At 43.1% G+C, this 26,777-nt stretch overlaps 1 protein-coding gene and 1 long non-coding RNA gene across 8 annotated transcripts; one reads left to right on the top strand and one right to left on the bottom strand.

The window, feature by feature from the left end:
• Positions 1 to 2,279: 2,279 nt before the first annotated feature.
• Positions 2,280 to 9,207, bottom strand: LOC138924988 (uncharacterized). The gene is made up of 2 exons (XR_011440539.1): positions 8,180 to 9,207; positions 2,280 to 3,278 (listed from the first exon to the last, which is right to left on the bottom strand). It is a non-coding gene; the product is annotated as an uncharacterized lncRNA (long non-coding RNA).
• Positions 9,040 to 26,777, top strand: TMEM218 (transmembrane protein 218). 7 transcript variants are annotated; one of them, XM_014741192.3, is made up of 6 exons: positions 9,164 to 9,395; positions 9,670 to 9,892; positions 10,127 to 10,296; positions 19,411 to 19,520; positions 20,391 to 20,493; positions 23,813 to 26,777. In XM_014741192.3, exons 4-6 carry the CDS (start codon positions 19,411 to 19,413, stop codon positions 23,945 to 23,947), a joined length of 348 nt encoding a protein of 115 aa, XP_014596678.1. In that variant the 5' UTR covers positions 9,164 to 9,395; positions 9,670 to 9,892; positions 10,127 to 10,296; the 3' UTR covers positions 23,948 to 26,777. The 7 variants fall into 7 exon arrangements, with proteins under 7 accessions (XP_001505125.1, XP_005611735.1, XP_014596679.1 ...); XM_070272917.1 differs by having other exon boundaries at positions 9,197 to 9,363; XM_005611678.4 differs by lacking the exon at positions 10,127 to 10,296 and having other exon boundaries at positions 9,140 to 9,395.

Here is a 26,777-nt window from a genome sequence, read left to right as displayed (position 1 = left end):
GGGGTATACATGTCTGTCATCTCTGCTAATTGTGAGCTCTTTAAAACAAGAATGATATCTTGACCATTTTTGTATCCTCAGCACCTAACATAGAACCGAGCAGGTAGGAGGTCAACAATAAACATGTATTGATTCCAATGGGAGGAAATGCCAAACGCAATGGATCTTCAAAGTTATCATTATGAATAATGTGTTAAAATGGGTCATTAGGCAAAACTAAAGCTGTCTGAACACAAACCCAGAGTGGAAGGAGGTCTTCAATGCTACCAAGTTCTATCCTAGACAACATTTTTATTAGTGACTTGGATTAAAACATACAAAGGTTGGGGCCGGCATAGTGGTTAAAGTTTGGCATGCTTGGCTTCAGAGGTCTGGGTTTGTGGGTTTGGAGCCCAGGCAGGGACCTATACCACTTGGAAGCCACACTGTGGTGGCAACTCACAAATACAGTAGAGGATGATTGGAACAGATGTCAGCTCAGGGCTAATCTTCCTCAAGCCAAAAAAAAAAAAGAGAGGAAGACTGGCAACAGATGTTAGCTCAGGGCTAATCTTCCTCAGCAAAAAAAAAAAAAAAAACCATACAAAGAATGTTTATCAAATGTGCAAGGAGACCCACTAATATCATTGGAAACAGAATCAAGACTTTAAAGATGAATCTAATAGGCTGGAATCTAGTAATCTAGAAAACTGACAAAGTAAAATTTAAATAAATGTAAAGTCCTATATTTAACTTTCAAAAATTAATTGCGCATACTGAGTATGGTGAAGATTTTGCTTGGCAGTAATTAATGTGCAGAAGAGTTAGAAGCTTCAGTTAATCAAAAGCCTTAAAAGCTTTTGTGAGATGTGGCCAGTTATGAACTAAGGACACGTGAGCCCCTGATGGTCATAGAGTGTCCAGCTCAAAAGAAGCAGTTATAGCATTGCTCTACTCCATTCCTTTTGAGCTTTTTTGAAGTATTATGAGCAATTCTAGTGCCAGATTCTAAAAGATGCTTTAATAAACCACCGTTCCTCCAGATAGCTGTCACCAGGATGGTAAAGTCTAGAAACAATGAAATAACGAACGAGGGGACTCTGTGTGTGCTTAAGCTGGAAACTGAAAGCTAAGAGAAGGTTTCTTTGGTATCTTCAAATATTTTTAAAGTGGGTTTTTGTGTGTTGCTACAAATGGCAAAGCTATACCGAATGAGAAGGAATTATGAAGAGGCAAGAGTTTGCCTCCATGTAAGAAAGAACTTTCTAAGATTTATAGCCATCCTTCTATGAAGTGGACAGCTTTGGGAGGTTGAGAGCTCCCCAGCCTTGAACATATTCAAGCAGAGGTCAGATAACTAGATAAATATCTATAAGAGATTTATGGAGGAGATTTTTTTATGTATATACAAAGTATAAATACCTCCCCTTGTTAAGTCTTTCAGTGGCTCACCACAAACTGCAGGATAATGTCTAAATTCCTTATCATGTCATGCAAGTGCTGCATGACACAGATCCCAGGGACCCCCTCACTTCTTCTGCCCTTCCGCCTCCCACGCCTTCAGCCCCAGCACACTGCATATCACAGACACTCTGAAATCCTTGTTGGTTACCTGTTTTGCTATTCTCTCTCATACGGCTAGATATTCGAATGTGGTGTTCCTTGTGCCTGGAACCCCTTCCCTCTTACTCTCTGTGGCTGATCTCCAGTCATCCATAAAGGCCCTGTTCAAGTGTCACCTTGGAAACCTGCCCTGCTCCTCTCATTCCTGCCCTGTACTCAGGAAGCACCTGTGATTTACCTCGGACGTAGCCTTTATTACGTCGGGTTTTCTTGTTTGTCTCGAACAGTAGAATGTGAACAATTTGAAGAAAGGAACTCTATCTTATCTCCACAGCCCCCACTTCTAGAACACTGCCTGGTGGATGGCAGAGGCTCAGTTTTTGAAGTGAATTGCAGCAGGTCTTTATTCCTTTGGTCAAAACATGACCAAGCAGTCAGACAGAATCTAGAGTTTACTAAATGTTTACTAAATGGGCAATCACCTCCAGCAACACAGGGTTTGGGGAAATGACCAATTCAGGAGAAGCCATCCTTCTCAACCAGGGACTATCTAAACAATTACACACTGGGCTTCCTTTTTCTTTAAGGAATCTGGCTTCATTCTCTTCACTCCTCAAGCCCCTTGCTCCTTGTCACTCCCCTCCTTCATTCTCCTCATGCCCCACCTGCATGCTCCCTGACTCCCCTTTTCTCAATCAGGGGAACATGTTGTCAAAGCAATCAAAGAAGCAATTCTATTTATTGTTTATTTATTAGAAAATTTAAATTACATCTAAGGGCCTCTGAGTTCATATGTTATTATTTTGCATTAAGGATAGTTTGGCCTGGTACCCCAAAGGTTAGCAAAACAGGGTTCTGGGGCAGAAAGCACTGGAACTGAAATCTCCAAAGCTTCTTTTCCTCCTTATGGACAGGAGCCCTCACCAATAAAACATGTGTGGTATTTGTGAGACTGCACTCTCAGGCTGGGCTATACCTAGGTATTTGTGTGCTTCTAAGAGAATTATACTCCTAATCCTGATTTAGCTCTGAGATCTCCTTCGTAAGTATTTGGTCTTTCAATCCCAGAACACAGCACCAATCTATAAAAAGCCTTTGAATTTGAGCAGCTGAGAGCTTAAATAAGATTTGTACCCATATTTAAAAATCCCTCAATTCTAGGTCTGATCATCTCCTCTCACTCACTCAGAGCTCCAGAACTGCGGCTACACGGCCGACTGTGTCAGCTTGACCCCGTTCTGAAATACCCTGATAGAACAGACCGCAAGTGCTCAGTGGTGTGACCCAAGCTGAACTGGAGCATTTTTCAGCTGCTTTCTGGGCACAGCGAACTTCACATCTTGCAAGGAGGCGTGGGGCTCAGGCCTGTCAGGGGCTGTAACAATGCCTCAAGACATCTGCTAAACCAGAAACCCCACGGTTCTTCTAATGCTCTCACACTTTCCCACAAAGCCTCATGAGTTTCCTCCCCCTACCCACCAAATGTTCCTGTATAGGCTCCAGCTGAGTCTTGCCATATATATCTTCCCAGCAGCTGCCTGGTGTTGTGCCTCTCGGGCTGCTGTCCTCTCCTCCTTCACCAGAGTTGAGAAAATCAGAATTCGCGGAATCCTTCTCTTGCCAGACACTTTATATCAGCTCTCCAGAAAGGATGGCTGGATTGCAAACTCGGCGCTGGGCAGGGCCAGTGGTGACAGATTCTCTTGCTGTTGGATGCTGCGTATCCTCCTCCTAGTCTGAGGACAAAGGGATATGAAACTCCACCTTATCATCACCCTTGGTACTCTCCAGGGGAGGATGTCATTTTCCAAAGAACAAAGAAATCCCACCCGCCCGACAGATGAGGGGAGATGAAATGAGCCTTCTCACTCCACATACTGGGAAGGAATCACCAAAAGCTGACTATTACTGGCTTGGTACTATGGGAAGAGGGCCCCATTCTGACCGTAGACTCCCTAACTGGTATTTGGCACTCATTATGGCTTTTTGTTTTTCCTTTTTGTGGCAAGTAAGATCATGTCACTCTGTGCAAAAATCGTCCAGTAGCTTCCCATGTCACTCAGAAGAAAGCTCAAGCCCTACAAGGCCCCTGTGGACCCCCTTCTCCCACTCCAGCCACACTGGCCCCTTTGTTCTTCTTGGAATATACCTGCCACCTCCCCTCTCAGGGCCTTGGTGCTTGCTTGGCCCTTGGCTCTTCACTCTCTCACTTCCTTCAGGTCACTGCTGTCACCTCATCAGAGAGGTCTTTCTCCATGACCCTATATAAAATAATACCCCCCACCTTACATGCCCCTTCGTCATTCTTTATCCCTTTACCCCACTTATCTTCTTCACAGCACGTGCAACCAGTAGATATTTTATATATTTATTGATTGATTATCTGGCTCCTTCCACTAGAATGTAAGTTCCATGAGAGAAGGGACTGTTTTGTTCATTCGTTAGCCCCACTTTCCAGAACAGTGTAAAGCACACAGTAACACAGTATAAATATTGTCAAATGAGGGGCCAGCCCAGTGGTGTAGTGGTTAAGTTTGTGCACTCCCCTTCCCTGGCCCAGGGTTCATGGATTCAGATCCTGGGCGCAGACCTACACACCACTCATCAAATTATGCTGTGGCAGTGTCCCATACCCAAAATAGAGGACGATTGGCACAGATGTTAGCTCAGGGCCAATCTTCCTCACACACACGCACACGCACACAAATAAATAAATGTTGTCAGGTGAATGAGCAAATGAGGAATGCATGGCCCTACTCTTGGACTTCCATAGTAATGACATGTGATTACTTGTCCTGAGCAAATAAGGAGGCGGTGTCTGCTCAGGAAATGAAGCCCTCTGCCTTCTATTATGCTGGTCAGAAAACAGAGGGCTAAAAGTTGAACCTAGGATTCACGTAAACCAGCTTCTCCCCTATTTGCCAGAACCACAGCTTTTCACATGATGATGAGCATAATCAGAGTTCGACTCCCTCTTTGCCCACCAGCCTTTTTCTATTCTTCTGCTTAAAACATAGCTGAAAGACCTTTCCTGCTATCAAATAAGCCAAAGGAACCCAACCTTCTGGCGGCTGAGTACCCTAAAACATTTAAATAGTAAGTTAATTTACCTTAACTTGATCCTTCTTAATGTTAAAGAAGACCAAGTTCTTCCTTGTTTGGGCAACATAGCCCTTTCAGAGAACAGAGAAAAAACCTGGCTCCCAGTTGTCGAGCCAACAGGTTGAATTTTCTCTGAAGGACATTCTGATTTGTAAGAACTGGAAAATAATTCAGAAATCAAAAGCACGTTACTTGTCTCATCCATTTCTGAGTCCCATCAAGGAGGGGACGCTCCCCCTTCTCAGAACCTGGGGAGCCAGAAGCTTTCACAGGACACAATGCTGCAACAGGACTGAAGGCAGCCGTCCAGGTTTACTTCCTGTTCTATTGTCTTCCTCTGTCAGCTCCCTCATCTCCCAGAATTCAGGCTTAATAATTTACAGCAGAAAGGCATTTAATAAATAAGCGGCCAGATTGGAGCTGTCAGCTCCACACAATGGACTGTTTGCGTCTTCTGCTCAGCATCAGCACCCGCTCTCCAAGCTTGCTTCAGCTAAAACAATCCCGTTTGCTATTTTCATAAAATTAGCTCCTCTGCAGTTTCTATTAATCAGAACATTCTTTGGAGAGAATTATACTGGGATTTCATCACCATCGGAGTTCAACCGTTATGTGAATCTGATGAATTTTTATCACCTCTATGAGTGGCAGAGAAGATAAAAAACTTGGATGGGCTGATGTAAGTGGGCAAAGACCTCTCCCCTCATGTCAGCTGAGGTCTTATGGACCTGAAAACCTAGGTCAGTCTCCCCCACCACACATCTGAGCAGCTTTCTCCCCGAAGCACATCTCCTTTGATATATCTATAATTCCGAGTCTTCTTGGGGTCACGGACTCTTAAAAATCCTATGAAAGCTATGGATAGTCTCCCCAGAAAAGCCTACATATGCACGTATACACTAACCCTTACCACTCAGTAGGCCTCCCTCTCCACACGTGCGACCCAGCCATAGACTCCAGAGTAAAAACTGCGTCCTGTGCCTTTCTAATCATCCTCACCTGTGTCAAGAACCTTAGACTGGAATAGCAAGTCAGCCAACTCTGAATTCCTTTGTCGAAGGAGAAAGAGATTTTTTTAAAAGAGAGAAAGAGCATAAAAGTGAGAAAGTTTTTCATAATGGCCATAAACCTTTTGAGAAATGATGAAAACGGAAAACGAAAGGTGACTCATATTGGCTGAAATCATGAAAGTCCAAGTATCCATAAATGGATTATAGTGTGCTGTATTTGTTGGGGTGAGACATGAGATCAATATTAGGAGAGTCTTTGATGAATTCTCCTTGTCCCCAGACTACATAACACCTATCCCATCCTAAGTAAGATAAGCTCTACATAAGGAAAGACACATCATGCTTGAAGAAACCTCGGACCAATGGAACCAGAGTTCTAGTACCAGCTCTGCCCACTGACTACGTGATTTTAGGCAAGAAGTAACTTATCTCTATCAAAGTAAGATATTTTTATTAACACCACATGATTTCCAAAGCCTGTTTCAGTTCCAACATTCCATGGGACCTGATTCATTAGAGACCTCTAAGATAGTAGTGATCAGAACTTTTCCTTAAAAGCCCAATAGTAACTATTTTAAGTCTCTGTATTAACTACTCAACTCTGCTGTTGTAAAGTGAAAACAGCCATAGACAACATGTAAACAAATAAGTGGGCCTGTGCTCCAGTAAAACTTGACAGATGGATGCTGAGAATTTCATATAATTTTCACATTTTTCCTCTTTTGATTTTTTCCAACTATTTAAAAATATAAAAATAATTCTCAGCTTGCAGGTCATACAAAAAATAGATGGCAGGCCAGATTGGGTCCACAGGCCAGTTTGCTGACCCCTGGTCTATAGCATCAAGTACATATTCTAATCTGAAAAATCATGGTAGTAATTCTGGGTGACCTTGGAAGGCCAGTAACTTGGGTCCAACTACTGACAGTAGTACTGGGGGGCAAGTTTTGTTTACCCAGTTCCGCATTAGCAGAATAGAGCCATGGCAGCTTTTGAGCCTCAGTTAATAGGCAACAATTACTGAAGTTTTTGGTACATTTTCAGACCTCCAGAAATGCTAAAATAATCACACATGAGAAGATGTACAGAAAAAATTCAAGGCTCTCTGGCAGAAAAAGTTTTGGTAACTACAAAACGAACAAGAAAACTTTGTCTTTTCTTGAAATCATTCCTTGCACTCCATAACCCAATTGACCTCTTTTGCTCCCCTACCTCTATCAGGCAGTATAACAGATGATTTCACACATTTGAGAAAGGGGAAATTAAACCCTGGTTTTTATGATTGTTGTTGCTTGGAATTTGTTGTTTGTTTAGGAGAAAAGAAAATTGTAATTAAAGTGATATGTGTACATATATGGCACCTATGTACTTTCTACAAGTACAATATGAGTGATACATATATGGCAGAGCTGTGGAGCAATATGGAGAGGCACTGTATAACACTTGGCATACAGAAGACAATTTTTAAAAAGAGAAGGACTGGATAGTCAAGTAACCAATCTTTCCTAGAGTGAACTTCGATTAAGAGATGGCAAAAGATATGTGCTCTGGTGACAGCACTTCTCCTAATGCCAATGACAGGGTAAAATTCATTATTTCATCAAACTAACAGCTCCTCCCAGATAAGGGATGAGACAGAGGTGGCTTGAGGGGAGGGTCCCTTCTAATGAGAGAGAAAACCCCAAATGTTATATCCATTCAGGAAGATGTAAGAAGTTTGAAGTGCCTCCTCAGTCGTGCCTATTCTTAATTGATAATTTCAGTAAAGTCAGTTTGACCATTAGAAGTGTAAGAAGGTTAATTTTCCCAATCTCAAACTTTGGAAAACTTTGCCCCAAAACATTTAGGGCTTAGAAGTTGTCCTGACCAGTTGGTCTACACAGCATTATTTTCCATTATTTGTCTCCACTCTGGCGTAGATCAGTGTCCACATTATTCTCCAGATAGTCAGTGCTCACTCTTGTCTCAGGCTCTTCGTTCAAACTGTTTTCTTTCCCTGGCTTCCCTTCCATCTCTGGTCCACCTTTCCCATCCCTCCGCATAGGCCAGGGCCCACCATTAGTTCTAGCTACACCATGGAGACCCACACTGACTCCAGCCAAAACAATATTTCCCTCAGATAAGGGAAGTAGAGAAGTGCTCTGAAAACGACAAAATGCTCCACGAATATGAAGTGTTATTATTGTCTTTTGGGGCAACTAACTATAAATTAAGTTCGGCACATTGTTATATCTTGCTTTAAAGTGTTTCCTAATTGTTTCATATGCTATTGACATTAATAAACCACAGGCTATTAAGGCAGGAGTCACATCATATTTCTTTCCTATCCTCACAGTCCCTACCAGAGCTTAGCTGCAGTTAACACTCAATTCCAATGAAATGAATTAATCAAAATAATGGCTTTCTTAACCACAGAGCTCCTCACCGGGCCAAGTAAGGTTAAGTTGTTAAACACATAAGAAATCGTTGGTTACTGCCTATGACTGCAAATGAAACCTTGAAAGCAGAATAAATTTGATACATACTTTCAATGGAATTCAACCATGTTCTTCCATTTTACTCACAAAGCTATGATTCAGGAGCTGAATTCCCTAAATCAGAGATTTAGTATTCCACGATTGAAGAGTTTGCTTCATAACGTTTCCGAATTTTGTCTAAGGTCAAAGGTTCAGATACTGCAGCTCTCAGATCTGGTACTGTTTATTTTTATTTTTGTCTATTTTCCCTTGCTGATTCAGCAATGGAACATGGATCCTCTGTCCTATTTGCTTTGGTTGGCCTGAGTTTTGGATCTTTTGGTCTAACAGGCCATAGCCTCGGAATAAAATCATGGCAAGTTTTAGCTTGCAGTTAGGTAAAAGCAGTCTGCCAAAGGCATGGACCAGCTGGAGTTCCAACTGCCTGGAGGTGTAGCCACAGAAGATTCACCTGATTGACCCTGGTCTCTCTTCGCCAGTCTGCCCTGTGAGTAGAATGATTCTTGCCACAGTCCGCTTCATAAGGCTAACGGAAGAATAACCCCAAATAAAATAAGGCGAGGTAAGGATAAACGAAAACGTGATGTTATTACAGCTTCATACTCGGTTCTCTCCAGGAGGGTTGTTAGGGACTCTTGATGACTGGGCCTGACTTCCTCTCCGAGGCCTAATTTGATTTGCCCCCCAAATCCCGCGGGCCACCAGAGCCAGTGGGTCGGGGACTGAGATGCTCATCAGACTCCGGAACAGGCAGTAATATCTAGACTGCTGTACAGATATCCAGACTTCAACATGCGGGAAAGGGGTTGCCTGGACCCTCAGCGCCAAGGCCAGGCTGCGCAGTCTCCACGGTAACAGCAAAGTACGCTGGAAAAGCAGCTCTTTCCCGCCCAACAACCCGCCCTCATACTAGACTGACCAACGGTGCCCTGAGTTACCCAAGAGATGGTGTGATTGACAATGGGGTGGGCCGAGGGGGCGGGGAGCCGGGACGGCCTCTATCCAATCGAACTTGAGGCCGAATCGAAGGGCGTAACGGGTGCGACGTGCTCTCCCCGCGGCGCTCCGCTTTGCCTGGAGCAGCGGCGGCGGAAAGCAAATGAGGGGGAAGCTGGGCCCTGAAAGAGCGGCGCTGATTAGCGAATCCGGAATGGCCTGGATGAAAGCCCGCTTGTGATTCGCCCTAAGTAGAGCAACGCCCTTGTGGGCTGGAACAGGCCGGACTGCAAGGTGTGAGTAGGGGACTCCGGAGAGTCGGAGCCAGGTGAGGGGGGTCAAGGGGAGGAAAGTAGGGGCGACTGCAGAGAAGAGAGAACGGCGGAGGCTGGGGCGAGGAGGCTGGAGGAAGGCATGGGCGGATGGCGGGGGCACCTCTTGGACCACTTTACCGCGGATCTGTCCCAAGGCCCGGCGGCCAGTAAATACTTAATTGGGGACAAAGAAGGAAGGAATGTTTTATTTTTCATGCTTGTAAGAAAGTGAAATGACAGTGCCTGTTTCAAATACTTTATGGCCGAAATCTTAATCTCTCCAACTAGTGGGACGTGGCCGGGCGAACGTTCTGGAGACCTGGAGGGGTAATGTTTTCCACTTGCCAGTTTGAATCAGCAACAAGGCTGGGGAGAGAAGCTGGAGTTCTCATTTCTGGCGTGTTCACACCACAGTACTGGAGTGTGGCTGTCTCGGGAGCCCCTCGGTGATGTAGCTAACAGACACACCATCACTTTCAAGTCCCAGCACCGCTCAGGAAAAAGGGTGGAAGTACGTGGTTTCTATCCATTTATCTCCCTTTTCGTGAGTTAAGAGATGATGCCACGTCGATGGCCCTTACGTAGCTTGGCACTTGATTTTTCCCAGACTTGCATTTTACTTAATCACAAAGGTAGAGGCATTATCTTAGTATTTTAAAATTCAAACGATAGTGACGTGTTTAAAGTAGAAAAATAAAAATGTGAAAGACTCCCCAATTGTTTTTGGTTTGGAACCGCTATACAGGAACGTGAAAAGGAAGCCTCCAGAAGGACAATTCACTCCTGTGACCTGTTTTCTGCTGCTTTCAAGGGCTTGAGTCTGTGAAAATCTGGGAATGGGTGAGGTAACTGTCTCTCACTGCCAGCAGCACTAGGGCCAAATACCCTCCATGGAATCCACATTTGTGCTGGACGGTGAGTCATCTGGTAATGGCCATTAGTATTCTCACGTATGATCGACTGCGAGCAGTGTATTTTTAATCCACTAGGCTGCATGTGCAGGGGTCAGTCACCCTAATGAATGCCTCTATCACTGTTCTCTGAGAGCTGGGTGAAAAGATGTGTAGAACCAACTGGTAAATGAATGAAGAGTGCACTACACATACATCTGAAGTTTTGGACAAATTCTTTCCAAAGAAAGACCTCACAGCATGAGTGCCAAGGGAAAAAATTGGCCCTGTAGTTGCTCTTGTGGTCGGCTACTAAACAAGGTGTTGAAATTTAGACAGATTTTTAAATTCTGCCTCTAGTCTACGTGTTTCCAATGCCACAGACCTTAAGTAACTGGGCTTACTCTGGAAACCAGGTTGGCTGGACCATCAGTTCTCAAAGGTTTGAAAAAGCCCTGTACATTAAATAAGAACACTGTTGTTTTAATTTTTTTAGTCAAATTTTACTTAATACTTTAGCTCTTTCAATATGGGAAATAATCACAGGTATTATTCCCACACTGAATTAACAAGATAAAATGACTAGATAACCATTCCTTCCACACAGGAGCACTCGATACTATATCCAGCCTTTCCTTTCCACACTTAGTAAGAAAATATACAGTTTGGCTATAAAGTGATAACCTCATTCTTATGAGAGCTTGGGATATTTATTTCATTACTTTAAAGCCATACCATATATGGAAGCCAGTGCCTCAGGAACTTGTAAGCTTGTGTCGGGGATTGACGAGCAATGTTTCTAATGATACCAGCTTCCACTACCATTTGCCCTGTGTTCTAGGTTGGTCCAAGTTTTACAGGTTATTTTTGTAATATGCAAAACAGCAGCAATTAAAGTTAACTAGTTATCTCATTAAGGGCAGTGCCATCAGCTCAGTCAACCAAGCAGGACACTGGAGTCCTCTCTAATGACCTCTCCCCTGACCCCTTTCCATTTTCACAGCGAAGACAGTAGTTCAGGCCGTCATCATCTCTTATCTGGAGAATCGCAGTAGTCTCCTAATTGGTCACCGATCTGTGTTCTCTGACCTCAATTCATAGGCATCCTGCCACCAGTTACCTTTTTAAAGATTAAGAATTATTTCAAAAATTTCAAAAATAGTCAATATTACACTGGATAGCATAACAAATACCTGTGCCCTACCAACTAGGTTAACAGCCACTAACACTGTGGCACATCTGCTTAAGATTTTTATTTTAAAGAGAAAACATCACAGATAGACTTCAGATCCCTTTTGTTCTCTTTCCTCGCCCCGTTTCCTTTCCTTCCTCCCTCACAGAGACAAACACTTTTCTGAAGTTGTCGTGCATCATCCATGCCCATGTTTTTATGTTTACTGTATATAGGTGTACCTCATAAACAATATATATTACTATGTAGGTTTTTTTAATTTAAAAAATACAAGTAGTATAGTACTATGGGCTTCATTTTGCAACTTACTTTTGTCACTCAATATTGTGTTTGAGATCCATAGAGTATAAAAAATAGTATATCAACACAGATCAAGTTCATTCATTTTAAGTGTTCATTATGGGTAAATGATGTTGCATCCATTCCCTTGTTGATGGACAGTTAGGTTTTTTCAGGTGTTCTGCTGTTACGAACATCCTTGTACATGTTTCTTTATGCAGGAGTTTTTCTAGAACAGTGCTTCTCCAAAGGGGTGCTGTAGCCCCTTTGGTCGTTTTGGAATTTGGTTATTATTGTGATTTTGGAGGCATTAGTGGGGTTAACAAAGCAGGGCTGGAGGTGCTAGATGTCCTGCAGTGCACGGGACGGTCCCTCGAGGTGAAGAAGTGTCCTGCATCCTGCACCACTTTTGAGTGTCCCACAGGATACTCGTTTATAATATGAGCCCAGAGCCTGACTCCGTTTTTCATATAAACACAATGTATTTTTTGGCACAGTTTAATATAGTCAAATTTCCAGGAATGCAACTCGAATGTAAATCAAGGGGAAATTATACTTATTTGTGGTTTGGAACTTTAACAAAAGTGGTTCATCACTCTAGAAAGTCACATAACTGAAGGCAGCCCAGCTCGTGGTATTTGAGTTGCCATCCAACACACCTGCATCAGCCCGCATTTGTAGCTTTTGCGATCGTGGTGATTCTAAGTTTAGGTGCAAGCATCTGACTGCCGCACTTCATTATGTATTCTAGTGCAGTCAGCCTGAACATTTGTATATTTAAACATATGCTGTTTGATTATGAATTACTTTCCATTTAAAATTGGCTTCTGTGTATGATATAAAGTAGAGATCCAGTTTTCTTATTTTCTGATTGGGCAATCGTTTGTCCCAATACCATCTACAAAATCCTTTACCCTCTGAATCGTGAAGCCAACCCTGTCCTCTACAAAGGTCTCATAAATGCGTGGATCTGTTTCTGGGTTCTCTTTCATTTCGCTGGTCCATGTGTCTTTATGCCACTATCACACTGTTTTAATTACCTTGGGTTTCTAATGTGTCTTGTGGCAGCTGGTAACAAGAAAGGCAAGTTTCCATCCTAGTTCTCAAAATTGTTTTCACTATTCTTGGGCTTTTGCTCTTCCATATGAATTTAGGATCAGTTTTCAAGCTCCATAAAACATTATTTTGAGATTTTGGTTAGAATTGCATTGAATTGATAGATTAAGGAGAATTGAGACCTTTCAATATTGAACCATGCCATCCAGGAATGGGATGGGTTATTTCTCTATTCAGATTTCTCTATTCAAGTCTCTTTTTAAAAAATCTTCAAATAAACTTTTATGATTTTTTCTGTAAAAATCTTACACATCTTTTGTTGGACTTATTCCTACTTATACATATATACATATTCATACACACACATCTTTTTAATACAAAAGTTTCAAATATATTTAAAAGTATGGAAAATGGTATAGCAAACACTCATGTACTCATCACCCAGCTTCAACAACTAACTCATGACCAGTCTTGTTTCATGTCAGCCCCCTTCACCTGCTTTCCCCCAGATAATTAGGGAGTTGCTAGACATTTTCTGTTATCTGTGTTGTGTGTGTGTGTGTATGTATCATAAATAGCCTTTTAGCAAGATAACCACAATACCATCACGTTTTTTAAAAAAGCAATATTTTTCACTTAAAAACATCCCTAATATCATCAGATATTCAGATACTGTTCAGATTTCCTCAATCATCTAATAAAAGGTTTTTACAGTTGGTTTGTTTGAATGAAGACCCAAACAAGATCCATATATTACATTTGGCTGAAATGTCTCTTCAGACTCTTTGTTTAAAGTAAACTTTTTAGGGAAGGCTAATGTACATACAGAAAAGTACACAAATCACAAGTGTATAGCTAGATGTGATTTAACAAAATTAACAAAGCCACGCAGCCCACACGCAGATCAAGACACAAAATTTCATGAGCATCCCAGAACCCCCTTCATGCCGCCTCTAGTCACGACGTTCTGCAAGGTAGCCATACTCCTGACTTCTAACCTCAAAATTAGTTTGACCTGATTTTGAACATTATATGCGTGGAATTATACGGGATGAACTCTTCAGCCTGAAGATTTTTTCGCTCAGTATTTGTGACACTCATCCACATTGCTGGGTATAGTTGTTTGCTTCTCACTGCTTTCTGTCATTCCGTCGTATGAATGAATGGATTGTACGTATAATACTACACTTATCCATTCGATTGGTCGATGTTTGGGTTGTTTCCATTTTTAGCTGTTTCAGATAGGGCTGCAGTGGACTTTTGTTCGTGTCTTTTACTGAGCGTATGTGTGTATTTGTGTGTACTCCTCTGGAAGACCCTGAAGAATAGAAGGGGCGGGCCTGGGTCCGTGTGTCTCAGCTTTACTAGATGATGTGGAATAGTCTGCACAGCGGCTGTAACAGTTAACGCGCTCCCCAGCTCTGTGTGAGGGTTCAGTTACTCCACAACTTTGTCAGCACTTGGTGTTGTCTGTCATTTTCACTTTAGCCATTCTGGTGGGTATCTAGAAGGACTTCATTTCAGTTTCATTTGTAGTTTCCTGAGGGCTAATGAAGTTGGGCACATTTTCATATATTTATTGGCCATTCATATATCCTCTTTGTCAGGTGTTTATTCTTGTTGTTTATCTTCTTGATCTGTTACTCTCTGAGAGAGGTATATTACAATCTCCCACTAAATGTGTGGGTTTGTCCATTTATTGCAGTGATTTTGTCAATTTTTGGCTTTTTATATTTGGAGGCTTTGTTTTAGGCTCATATTTGTTTTGAGTTGTATCTTTTTGCTAAATTATTCCTTTTGTGACTGTCCTTATTAATATTTTTCAAAGCTTTAAATTCTATTTTGCTTGATACTAATATTGCTTCACTAGCTTATATTTTATTTTGTTTTGCTTGTTTTTTTGTGGGGTTTTTTGTTTTGTTTTGTTTTGCTGAGGAAGATTCTCCCTGAGCTAACCTCCATGCCACTCTTCCTCTGTTTTTTAGTATGTGGGCCACCAGCACATCGTGGCCGCGAACAGAGTGGTGTAAGTCCTGGGACTGTGCCTGGGAACCGAACCTGGGCAGCCAAAGTGAAGCTCGCCAAACTTAACCACTAGGCCACTGGGGCTGGTCCCTGCTTGTCTTTTTTAATTGTGGTAAAAAACATGTAACATCAGGGGCTGGCCCCGTGGCCGAGTGGTTAAGTTCGTGCGCTCCGCTGCAGGCGGCCCAGTGTTTCGTTGGTTCGAATCCTGGGCGCGGACATGACACTACTCATCAGACCATGCTGAGGCAGCGTCCCACATGCCACAACTAGAAGGACCCACAACGAAGAATATACAACTATGTACCAGGGGGCTTTGGGGAGAAAAAAAGGAAAAAAATAAAATCTTAAAAAAAACCCATGTAACATCAAATTTCGAATCTTAACCATTTCTAAGTGTACAATCAGTAGTGTTGAGTATATTCACATTGCTCTGCAACAGATCTCCAGAACTTTTTCGTCTTGCAAATCTGAAACTCTACACCCGTTGAACAACAGCTCCCCATTCCCCCTCTCCCTCTGCTTTTTGTTATGTTAGTATTTGCTTTGTGTGTCTTTTTCTGTCTGTTTCTTTTCAGCCTCTCTCTCATTATGCTTTCTCTGCAGCTTTTGTAAAGAGCCGTTTTGTTTTTAAATTTCAATATGAGAAGCTCTTTTATTAGTCAAGTATAATCTGTTTGTGGATACTATGATCACTGTTATATCTGGGTTTATTTTTACAATCTTATTTTGTATTTTCTATTTTCTTGCTTTTTCTTTGTTTCTTTCACCTTCTGCTTTCTGCTTTCTTCCTTCATTTATTTATTTATTTTTTTTAATTTTTTTTTTATTTTCCTACTCTACTAGTGTGGAAGTTATTCTATTTCCGTTATTTGGTGTTTACCTATTTGTTTTTCTAAAACATGCATATTTAGCTTAACAAAGTACAGATAATCATTAACTCTCACTTCCTCCAGAGTGAAATGATAGCCCTCGACTCATTTAACTTTGACCTCCTTTCTCATCCTCCATGTAACTGTTGGCAACTATTTTAGTTCTTCCTTGTTTTTAACTCCTCAAAAAATCAGTTCTTATTTTCATTACAGGAAGCTTTACTGTTAATCTTGCCTGGTATTTTTCTCACTATTCTTCCTTATCACTCACGCCTTCTTTCTTGGTTCATTTTTCTTCTTGCTGAAGTGCATCTGTGAAAGGTGGACTCCATTTCAGTCTGTGTGTCTGAAGACATTGTTATTTCACACTCCCTCTCGTGGGAGCTGTGTGTGCCCACCAGGGTGGCCTCTCTGTGGAAAGGTTTGTTCATCTTTGCTGGGATCTGATGGGTTTCCCACTTTTCCTCTAGTTTTCACATTAATCTCAGTACTCCAGATTCCCATCCCACATTGGTGCTATGATTTGAGTCCCACACCTGCAAGTGGTGTAGGATTGGGATTCAGATTTCTCTTATTTTTTTTTTTCATCCATGGCGTGAGGTACGTGGCCAGCTTTCTTCCAACTAAGTGACCAGCAAAGTTTTTTAGTCCCTATTTCAAAGACAGGCGAGCCCCTTCAGGGCCTGTCTTTATGCTTTGCTCTCGGTTCTAGTTCTCTGTATTCTCTGTATAGTGGGTCCGAGACCTCATCTGTCCAGGGGAGGCCCACTCCTACGGTCTGCATCCGGTTCCAGTCCCCGGCAGCCCTCTGGGCTCAGCTCCTGCTTACCACTCAGGGTTTGAGTCACATTTTTGTTTATAGCAATTAAGGATTTTCCTTTATTGCTTTTGAGCTCTGCTGTGTATTAAATTCTTTTTCTTCTATTTTATTAAGTATTTCTATGTGTTCAATGTTGTGTAAAGTGCCCCCCTTGTTAGCTCTGTCCAGCATACTGAGCAGAAGCTACAGTCGTCTTTCTAGAACTAGAGATGATCCCGTCAGTCCTTCAGTTGATTTTGTGGACTTGTTAGCACTGCTTCATTTATTTATCCAACAAATATGTATTGATTATAATCTCTGGTAAGAACTGAGGATGCTGTGGTGAGCAAGATATCAGGTCTCTGTCCTCGTGGAGTTTACTATTCTAGTTGGAGAGACAGAAAATAAACCTGTGAACAATAAACAAACATGGGAACTGCAGTTTGTGAACTGTGCTCTGAAGGAAATCGAGCGAGTGGAGAGGAATGGTGTGGGGGTCACTTTCGCCAGGACAGTGAGGGAAGCCTCTGTGAGGAGGTTGCATTCAAAGCTGAGATCGGAGGGATGAGTGAGGTCAGGCCTGCAAATGGTGGAGGGCTTGTTTGGGGCTGAGGGTTAATTCCAGGCAGTGGAGACGGCGAGAGCAAGGACCCAGAGGTGGGGAAACACTTGACATGTTAGTTACTGAGGCGACACCGACACGGGTGTGCTCTAACGAGGGGAGAATACATCCAGTTAGGTTAGAGAGGCAGTGGGGGCCAGGCCTCATCTGCGGCCTCTCCTCTCTCCCCGCCCCTTCCCTTTACTCTGTCTTCTTGCCGAACTGATTCTTTCCCAGATGGGCCCGTGCAAATTCACTTCCTTTGTAAAGCTCTTCCCACTATCTCAATTCCCACTGCATTTTGTTTCTTCTTATCTGAATGTATTGTGGATAGTCATTTACTAACAGTGTTTTGCAGCAGGCCTTAAGCTTCTCTCTGAAGATTGGTCTCGCTTACCTTTGTGAGCCACAGCTTGAAGCACAATGCTTTACATGGTAGGCACAAATAAATGTTGATTGAATAAATGTGTTGGGGGGCCGGCCCGGTGACACGGCAGTTATATGCGCATGTTCTGCTTTGGCGGCCTGGGGTCACCGGTTCAGATCCCAGGTGCGGTCATGGCACCGCTTGGCAAGCCATGCTGTGGTAGGCATCCCACATATAAAGTAGAGGACGGTGGGCATGGATGCCAGCTCAGGGCCAGTCTTCCTCAGCAAAAAGAGGAGGATTGGCAGCAGATGTTAACTCAGGCCTAATCTGCCTCAAAAAACAAACAAACAAATAAATAAATAATGTGTTGGTTTTTTTAGCAGTTCATGCTAGGCCTTCCTTTCCAATATCTTTATAAGAGAACTTCTCATAAATAATAATTTTTGTGGCATTTCTTTATAGAAAACCATCAACCTGAGGTGGAATTTGTTTGCTTAAGACTTGTCTCAGAGGCTGCCCTGTGGCCGAGTGGTTAAGTTTACGCACTCCACTTCAGGGCCCCAGGGGTTTACGGGTTCGGATCCTGGGCACGGACCTGGCACCGCTCATCAAGCCATGCTGAGGCGGCATCCCACATAGCACAGCCAGAGGCACTCACAACTAGAATATACAACTATGTACTGGGGGGCTTTGGGGAGAAGAAGAAGAAGGAACAAAAGATTGGCAACAGATGTTAGCTCAGGTGCAATCTTTAAAAACAAAAAAAGACTTGTCTTTGATACTGAAAGGAATGAACAATCACGGGAGGTACTATAGAATACTGTTACCCTAGAGTGTGTTGAATAGTGGCGCCAAAAAAGATATGTCCACGTCCCAATCCCCAGAACCTGTGCATTCAACCTTAATTGGCAAAAGGGTCTTTGCAGGTGTAATTAAGTTAAGGATGTCAAAATGAGATTATACCAGATTATTTGGGTGGACCCTACATCTAACAAGTGTCCTCATAAGAGACAGAAGAGGCGAAGACAGAGAAACAGAGGAGAAGCACTTGAAGAAGGAGGCGGAGGTTGGAGGAGTGCAGCACAAACCAAGGGAGACGCTGGAGGAGGAAGGAAGGATTTTCCCCTGGAGCCTTCGGAGGGAGAGCGGCCCGGCTGATGCCTTGAATGCAGATTTCCGGCCTCCAGAACTGGGAGAGAACTGTGGCTTTCTGTTGTTGTAAGCCACCTGGCTTGTTAGTACACACCACTTCCCATTGTACCTCAGTGACCTCTTCTGTGACGTGGATATAATGATATCTACCTTAGAAGCTTAAAGCCATGATTAAATGAGATATATTTGTAGGGCGCTTAGCACACAGTGAATGTTCAAAAACAGTGATGGCTCTTCTTCTTCTTCAAGGACTTAGGAGTTTCCTTCCTTTTGTGAATAAAAACTCCATGATAGAGTGGGACATTAGTGTCTTGTGAGCACCTGGTGAGTCAAAGCTCGTACTGCAGACTTAACGTCAACTTCTGCGTTGGCCATGAGCTCTCGGGTCCTGGTGCCTTTCATGGTCCTCAGAGTTTTGTATCAAGGGAGAGTTCAGCTTTCTATGTGGGTTGGGGGAAGACAAACTAGAAGCCAGATACCAAATTTGAAATGACCCACATGGAGCAGAAAGCAACCTCTCAGTCCCCACCAAAAAGAAAGTTTGGGGGTTCTAAATTTCTAATTCCTGTTAAGGGACTTGACATTCCAAAGACTTTATTGATTAATCCTCCTACCACACCAATCATCAAAAATTCTCCATGATGAGTTCGGCCTTTCTGTATTTGAATACTTTGCTAAAACCTGGAAGCGAGCGGAAGGCTGGCAGTACCTAGAGCATGGAGGACGCCTCATCCTTCTTGGGCAGGCCCAGGGCGAGCTGGAGTGCAGGGCTCATGCATCCTTTCTCCCACAGATGGCTGGCACTGTGCTCGGAGTGGGGGCCGGCGTGTTCATCCTAGCCCTGCTGTGGGTGTCAGTGCTGCTGCTGTGTGTGCTGCTGTCCAGAGCCTCCGGTATAGCTAGGTAAGGCATTCTCTCCAGCTGGGAGTGCAGTGTAAAAACAAGTAGAAGCAAAGTCGCGGATGCTCGTTGAACATTTAGAATTCAGAAGATCATTTTTGTAACCACTGGCAGTGTGAATGAGCTGCATTTTAACCTCTTGCCCTAAGCACTGACTGTCTTATTTATGCTCTGAAGCAGAGGTGGGAGAGAGGAAAGTGGTATTTTTCAGTTCTCATTGTAGAGAAGATGGGGCCACACAAGAGATGAAAAGAAAATCTTCTTGCACTGCCTGTTGAATTTCTTGGGGTTGTACATTTGTGCGTTTCTGAATTGTTCAGATTTATGGCAGATGCTTGGTCTGGTCCCTAAGGCCATAGACCTGGACCCACGGAAACTGAGGAAGTGCTAGATGAGTTAGGCTGGCTCTATATCAGGCATTGACTTCAGAGCGTGGTCAGGCCATAAACTGACGCTAAGAACACTACAGAGTTGTGCTTTCTGGCCAGACAGTGTCGGTATGAAGCAGTGAGTTTTATAATTTACTGAAGTATTCTAGTCTAAAAGCCAACACGGAAGTGGGGGCTGCTTTGATTTTTCCTGACTATGACTGCACAGAGGTAAAAATGAAAACCACCAATTCCCATTCTTAGGGATTGGGAATTACCAAGAATAAACAGGAATGCATCCAGCGGGTACCTGTCTAGCAAGAAGGGCTTTGGGATAAAGGGAAAAACATTTCTGAATTCACTGGGCAGTGTGGACAGCAGCTCTCTGGGAACTGTTAGCAGACTGAAACCTAGACTGTCAGCGCAGGGAAGAGCCAGCCCAGGCCTAACTGATGAGAGAGGAGGCCGTAAACAGTGCTGTCGACGCTCTGTGTGTCCACCGCAGGTTCTCCGTCATTTTTATATTCCTCGGCGCTCTGATCATCACAGCAGTTCTGTTGCTCTTCCCCCGAGCCGGTGAAGTCCCAGCCCCAGAGGCTGAAATGAAGGTAAAACTGTTGGTTTTATTTTGCCTCCTGTGTTGTAACTTGTTTCTTGTGGTCTAGACCTCCGTCCTGCCCTGCGCTGCTCCCTGCTATCAGGTTGGCTGAAATTTCTTGGAAGAATTGTGAAGTGAAAATAAGGATGGAGAAAGCTCCAAGGGAATTTAAATTCCCTGACCCTTCACCAAGAAGAGAGCCTTACTCTGATCCCCGTTGCAACCCCAGTGTGCCATCATTTGCCCGATTTGATCTCATCTCCAGTTTGCATCAGGTTGAATGAGCCAAAAGCTACCTTGTACTTATAGGGCCAGAGAAAGGGAAAATGAGTTAGGAATAGGAATAGGCCTGGTTCCGAAATGAAAGTTCCCGTTCCTGTGGCCTTGGCTCAGAAACTCGTCTTGGGCTGAATTTATGCAGTGCCCTCAGGGTGCTGAGTGACATGCTTTTTCACCTCCATGTGTTGGAATTTTTCCACTTGTGACATGGAGAGAATACTTTCCGTAGAGAAGACCAGTGAGGAAAGAGGCACATTTCTGTGGAAAGCAGAAGTTGTACAGACAGATGACTTCACTACTAACGCGCAGTCTTCCGGGAGTTCCTTCGGTCCTCGTTCCTGGAACCACATCTGCCAGCACCCACCTCTCTAAGTAGATTTTTATCATCTCTCTCATAGTCCTGCTCTGGAGACCCCACCCATTCTGGTTCATTCCTGATTCGGGGCTCTGGCTTTACCATGCATGGCTGGTCTCAGATCCCTATAATCTTGATAATGGTATTGACTCCTTGTGTCCCGTTAGTCCTTCTAGCAGCTTTTCACTGAACCGCCATTTTGATTTTTTAAGTAGTAATGATGATAACAGCTAACTTTTTTTTACTGTGTTCAAGGTTCTGTGCTAAGCACTTTGTCTGCATTGTCTCACTTAAACCTCAGGACAACACTAAGTAATATGAAGTAGGTTCTATAATTATCCCCACTTTATAGGTAAGGACACTGAGGCTGGAAGAGGTGAAACTTGCCCAAGGTCATACATGTATAGGAAGAGGCAGAGCAAGGATTCAAGCTGAGGGCTTTCTGAAAAACCTTCATTGTTGAGGACTCAACAGAATATTGGGGGTTGTCACAGAGCTCGTGGGTGACTATTTTGACATTAGAAAACAGTACACAAAATTATATAACTTTTGAACTAAAATTGGCACACATTTCCATCTCTATCTAGGACTAACCATGGCAAAAGGAAGGAATTTCATTTGGAAAACTCCAAGGGAAAGAATACTTACAAATTTAAAGAATTATTTCCATATATGCCAGGTTTTCTTGTCAGCATTTGAAAACCACTCTGACGGCGTAAGTGCCATGTGTGAGCTGGGGGTAAACTCCCACCTCAGTTTCCCTCTCTTAACGAGGGAGAGCAGTGAGGGCTGCCGTATTTCTGGACTGCTGCAGATGTGAATATTGGAAGAAGGGTACAGAGCAAACACTGTTTTGAAATCAATCCGTCTATCCTCTGTCATGAGTTTCAGACCCAGGAGAGAAGAATGGAGTTGAGCAAAATATGTTGGTTGCATGGCCAGCAGAATTGCAGTTCTGATTTTCAGGCTTTGAGAACTGGCCCCTGCAGCAGCCTGGCTCAATACCGTATCAATAATACATGACCTGGGCCTTCTGCACCCAAGGCCTGCTAATTGGCTAATTAAAAAGTGAAACGTGTCGAACGAGCAAACATGTAGCTCACGAGAGACTTGTTCAGTACTGGAGCCAAGGTCAAAGTTATGTCAAAGCTGTTTTATCAAACTGACCTTTGTTGTAAGTTGGCTGTTGGGGTCCTCTCTGGAGCAGCCCTTTCCTTTTGGTGTCTTGGATCTCAGTGATCACAGCAAGGCTTGGACTGGATGGGTGCTTTGTGTTCGCCCCTGTGTCAGTTCCTGCTACTGCTGTAACGTAGCACCACAAACTTAGTGATTACAACACAAATTTATTATCCTACAGTTCTGTAAGTTAGGTGTCCAAAATCAGCCGCACTGGACTAAAATCAAGGGGTTGGCAGGGCTGTATTTCTTTCTAGAAGTTCCGGGGAAGAATCCATTTCCTTACCCTTTCCAGCTTCTAGAGGCCCCCCATATTCCTTGGCCCATGGCCCCCTTACTCCATCTTCAAAGCCGGCAAAGTAACATCTCTCTGACTCTGCTTCCATCCTTACAGCTCTTTCTCTGACCCTCTCTTCTGCATCCCTCTTCCACTTTCAAGGACCCTTGTGATTACACTGTGCCCACCTGGATTGGATAATCCAGGCTAATCTCTCTGTTTTAAGGTCAGCTGATTAGCAACCTTAATTAATTGCAGTTTAATTCTCCTTTGCCATGTAATCTAACATATTCACAATTTCTGGAGATAAGGATGTGAACATTTTTGGGCCATTATTCTGTCCACACAATTGCGTTTCAGGTATTTTGGATTCTCTTTGTGTACTGGTTTTTCAAAGCTTCTAGAAGCTGTGAAGTCATCCAGACACTTGGTTTGTGTTGCTGCTCCATTAGGTCTGTAGATTAAATTGCTTTTCCTGCCCAAATTTAAGCACTACCCGTTGGAGAGAATAGAGCTTTGGCGGAGAATGGTAGACAAGTGGGTAGAGCCAACACCAATTAGAGATTTTTGTCAGCAAAGACCAGCAGCTTTGGGGCCTCAAGTATGACTGGCTGCCAGGCAGCCAGCTGTATGATTTGGGGAAAGTTACCTATCCTCTTAGTGTTTTAGTGTCTCAGGTAAACGGCCATTTTCCCTAACTGTTGGAATGTTGGTTTATGAATGTTTCATCGGAAGTCTTCTGATGAAAGCTTTAAAGAGTCACCTTTTCATTTTGAAAATGAACCTTCCTGAATTGGGAATGCGTTTATGATTTGGGGGGTTGGATCTTGGGTACATGAGGGTTTATTATACTGCTGTATGTTTATTATGTGTGTTTAAAATTCTCCATAATAAAAAGTTAACAACAAAAATGAGCCTTTCATAAGACCAAGCATGCAAGCTTCTCATGAACTCTTTCAGGACATAAAATAATTCATCCAGGGTCTTCAAAGTGTTTCTGAACCTCCTAAATTAAGCCAATTCTTCCCTATACTTCATTAATCCTTTCTTATTCATGTATTTCCAGCTCAGGGAGTTGAGAAAAGGTTCTTTGTTATCCTTTTACAGAGGAGACTCCGGGCAGGATGTTACTGGAAGTTACAAATATAGACAGACTCTGGGCTCATTCACCAAAGATTTCAGATGAACACAGCCAGGGTGCTAAAGTGATAGTAATTTCATGTTTGATGTTTCCTTCTCCAGATTGTGGATGCCTTTTTCATTGGTCGCTATGTCCTGCTGGCTTTCCTCACTGCTGTCTTCCTTGGAGGCCTTTTCTTGGTTCTAATTCATTATATCCTGGAGCCAATCTATGCCAAACCTCTGCGGTCCTACTGAGCACTATTCGGGAAAGCCAAGACCCTGTGCTCTCCTTCACTTTGATGTCACTGATGAGCAGAAAGGTACTGTGTGGAGCCTTGTGTTGAGAGCCTTCACGCCTTAAGATCAGAGGACCATCCATTCATCACTAAGACAGATCCCTGGAATACTGGCTTCTAGAAATGGGATTGCAAAATTTTGTCCCTGTGGAGATAGATTCTCCCAGTTTAAGAGGGATATCGCTGTCTTCTTGGCACTTGTACCTCAGGTTTTCCGTCTGTTTTGAAAGGGAAATAGTAACAGTTGTCTGCCTAGAGTAGATTTTCAATCAAGATGTCAGTAAGTGGATTTTGGGAAAAGGAGCACTTTGGCTTCTGCCATCCAATAGATGGAAGAACCTGGTCCTTATTGATAATATGTAAAATTCTTAGTTACAAGGTCAAGATCATTTGGAAGGAAAGGCACTCAAAGTTCAAAAGGTTATTTTAATGTGATGATTTGAAAAACCTACTCAGGTGTTGGTTATTGACCACTCTCTGCACATCATGCCACAGAGCTGTGTGAAGGCCATGGGGTCACTTCTCTCTGCTCCAAGAAAGCAACAAGCAACCACCAGAGCACTGACTTTCACTTCAAACTCTAGGCCACAGCTTTCTGAATCTAGTATTTCTATATTTCAGGTTCACTTAGGGGTTCGAGGAAGGGTATGGAAATGTTGGTCTTGCTGCTATATATATCTGGATTCTTTTCCTTCCAGGTTTTGCTAGCCTTTGTGTGCCTTATTTAATTATTGAAAGAGTCCATTTTGGGTTATTGTCATCTCTTTTAGTCTTTGTAGCTGGTGAGGCATGAATATTCCCTGGATTATATATAATTTTATACCTGAGATCCCAGACCAAGAGAAATTTGTCATTAAATGGAGGGGCTCCGGGCTGGTTCCACTTTGGAAGTGTCATCCTGACTCCCCAGAGCTATTTGAAGAAGTATCTTCTGGCTTAAAATTAATAACCAGAAAACAGGTTGGAAAGAGAACTTTGATTGAGTACATGCTATATGCCAGTAGTATACTAGTTCCTTTGAAATTTAATTTAGTTTTTACAACAGTCTATTTGTTATCATCCCCATTTTAAAGTAGAAACAAATTAAAGCTTAAAGAGATTCACTTCCTTGCCCAAGCGTCACCTAATGGCAGCGTGCACAGTGTGGCAGACCCCAGGCTGGTGAGGGCCAGGTGTGGTTATTCCTACACTTGAACTGTTTTTATCTTATTCAGTTTGGAAAAACTTTGCAGATAAAGCTTTATCACAGAAAGCTACAAAGGAAGTAATTTCTTAATCTGGCCTTGGGCCCATAGGTAAGAATTAGAAGAAACATCCTCCAAGCAGATTGGAGGAGAGAAAGGGGAATGCTGAAATGTTGAGGGAGGCGGGCCGAAGTGGGAGAGCCACACTACTGTGCTTCCCTGGACTCTTGCACTGGAGCTCCCGGGTGCCTGTGTCTCTGCAGATGTGTTGAGCCAGCCCAAGCGGAGCATGGACTCCTAACAAGCACAGGCTGCCATTTGTCACCTTCTCCTGAGAGACTTGCTGAAGAAGCAAATCTGGGAAAACCCTTGTAATTCCTGATCATGAATCCATCTTTTTTATTCCCTAACAAAGGTGTCCAACTATTAGATCAGTGGATAACAGCTATGAAGTTTTGGGTGACTACATATGTGGAGAAAAATGTGTTAAGGTTGGAAACTAAATTCCTTCCTTAACACTACTGCTGTCTAATTTTTTTTTTTACACAGATGTAAATGACAGGCTTGTGTGTTAAGGGCAAAAAGTATACTTTGTATAAAGTGTGTTTTAGCTCGGCCTGCCTCCTATAGATCCCTAGTCTGTAACTACCAGCTGTGGTGAAATGAATGATAGATTACTTTCTACCTTCATACTCAAAGCAGTTATGTCCAATCCCCAAAAACCCCCACCGGGTTGGGATAAGAAGTAGAAGGCTGAGAGGGCACGAAATGAACTTCCCTGGGAGTTCTACGTGGGGCAGCCCCATAACCAGTGTCTGGTATGGCACCCCTTGTGCTCATGGCCTTCCTGGACATGGGGCTTAGAGGGTGTCCCTTAAATACAAGCTGAAATCATCTTAGTGTCCCATTCGGCGTTCTTTGATCAATGGCCCTGGAGCAGGAACAGTGCTATACTGTTCCCTACCTAGAGGGGATCCTGTGGCAGAGAGACTGGTCATGCCCACTGTTTAGAAGGTGGAGAGGGAGAGTGAATCAGGGCTTCTATATAGAAAAGACAGGTTATTTCACAGCTTCTTAAAGTCGGATCCCGACAAAAGCTAAATTAGCAGGACGCCACCTTACCCCCCCAAGGGAGGCTTTTGTCCCATCTGCTAGGTGGCACTATGTGTTATGTTGTAGAAGTCTCATAAGCCAGCAAAAAACACCAGGTAACTTTTTGACGAGTTCTTTCAATTTCTCACTTGTAAAAATGGAAGTAGAGCTAACATTCTTTATTGATGCCTGGTATCAGATATTTAACCTACAAACTCATCAAAATTATTACACCGTGTGTGGTTACTAGGGAATGCACAGCCATTCGTTCATGCTGCACGTGACAGCATGGCTGTTCATGCAGCGTTCCCGGGTGTCCTGCTGGGTGTACAGCGTTGGTCCTGGTGGAGTAAACCAATCCAAGAACAGGGTTCTGAGCCCTCTAGGCTGCCTTCCTAATTCCACGCTGCAATGAAGGCATCCAAATCATTTTTAAATGCTTTTATTCTAACATAAAGTAATCTACTTCTTGTTCTGTTCTTCTCTAAGACATAAACTTTTCTCTCAATTCTA

Source organism: Equus caballus, chromosome 7 (genome assembly GCF_041296265.1).
Source record: "Equus caballus isolate H_3958 breed thoroughbred chromosome 7, TB-T2T, whole genome shotgun sequence".
Lineage (NCBI taxonomy): Eukaryota > Metazoa > Chordata > Mammalia > Perissodactyla > Equidae > Equus > Equus caballus.
Note: the sequence above shows the minus strand (reverse complement) of the source record. Positions and strands in the feature narration are given on the sequence as shown.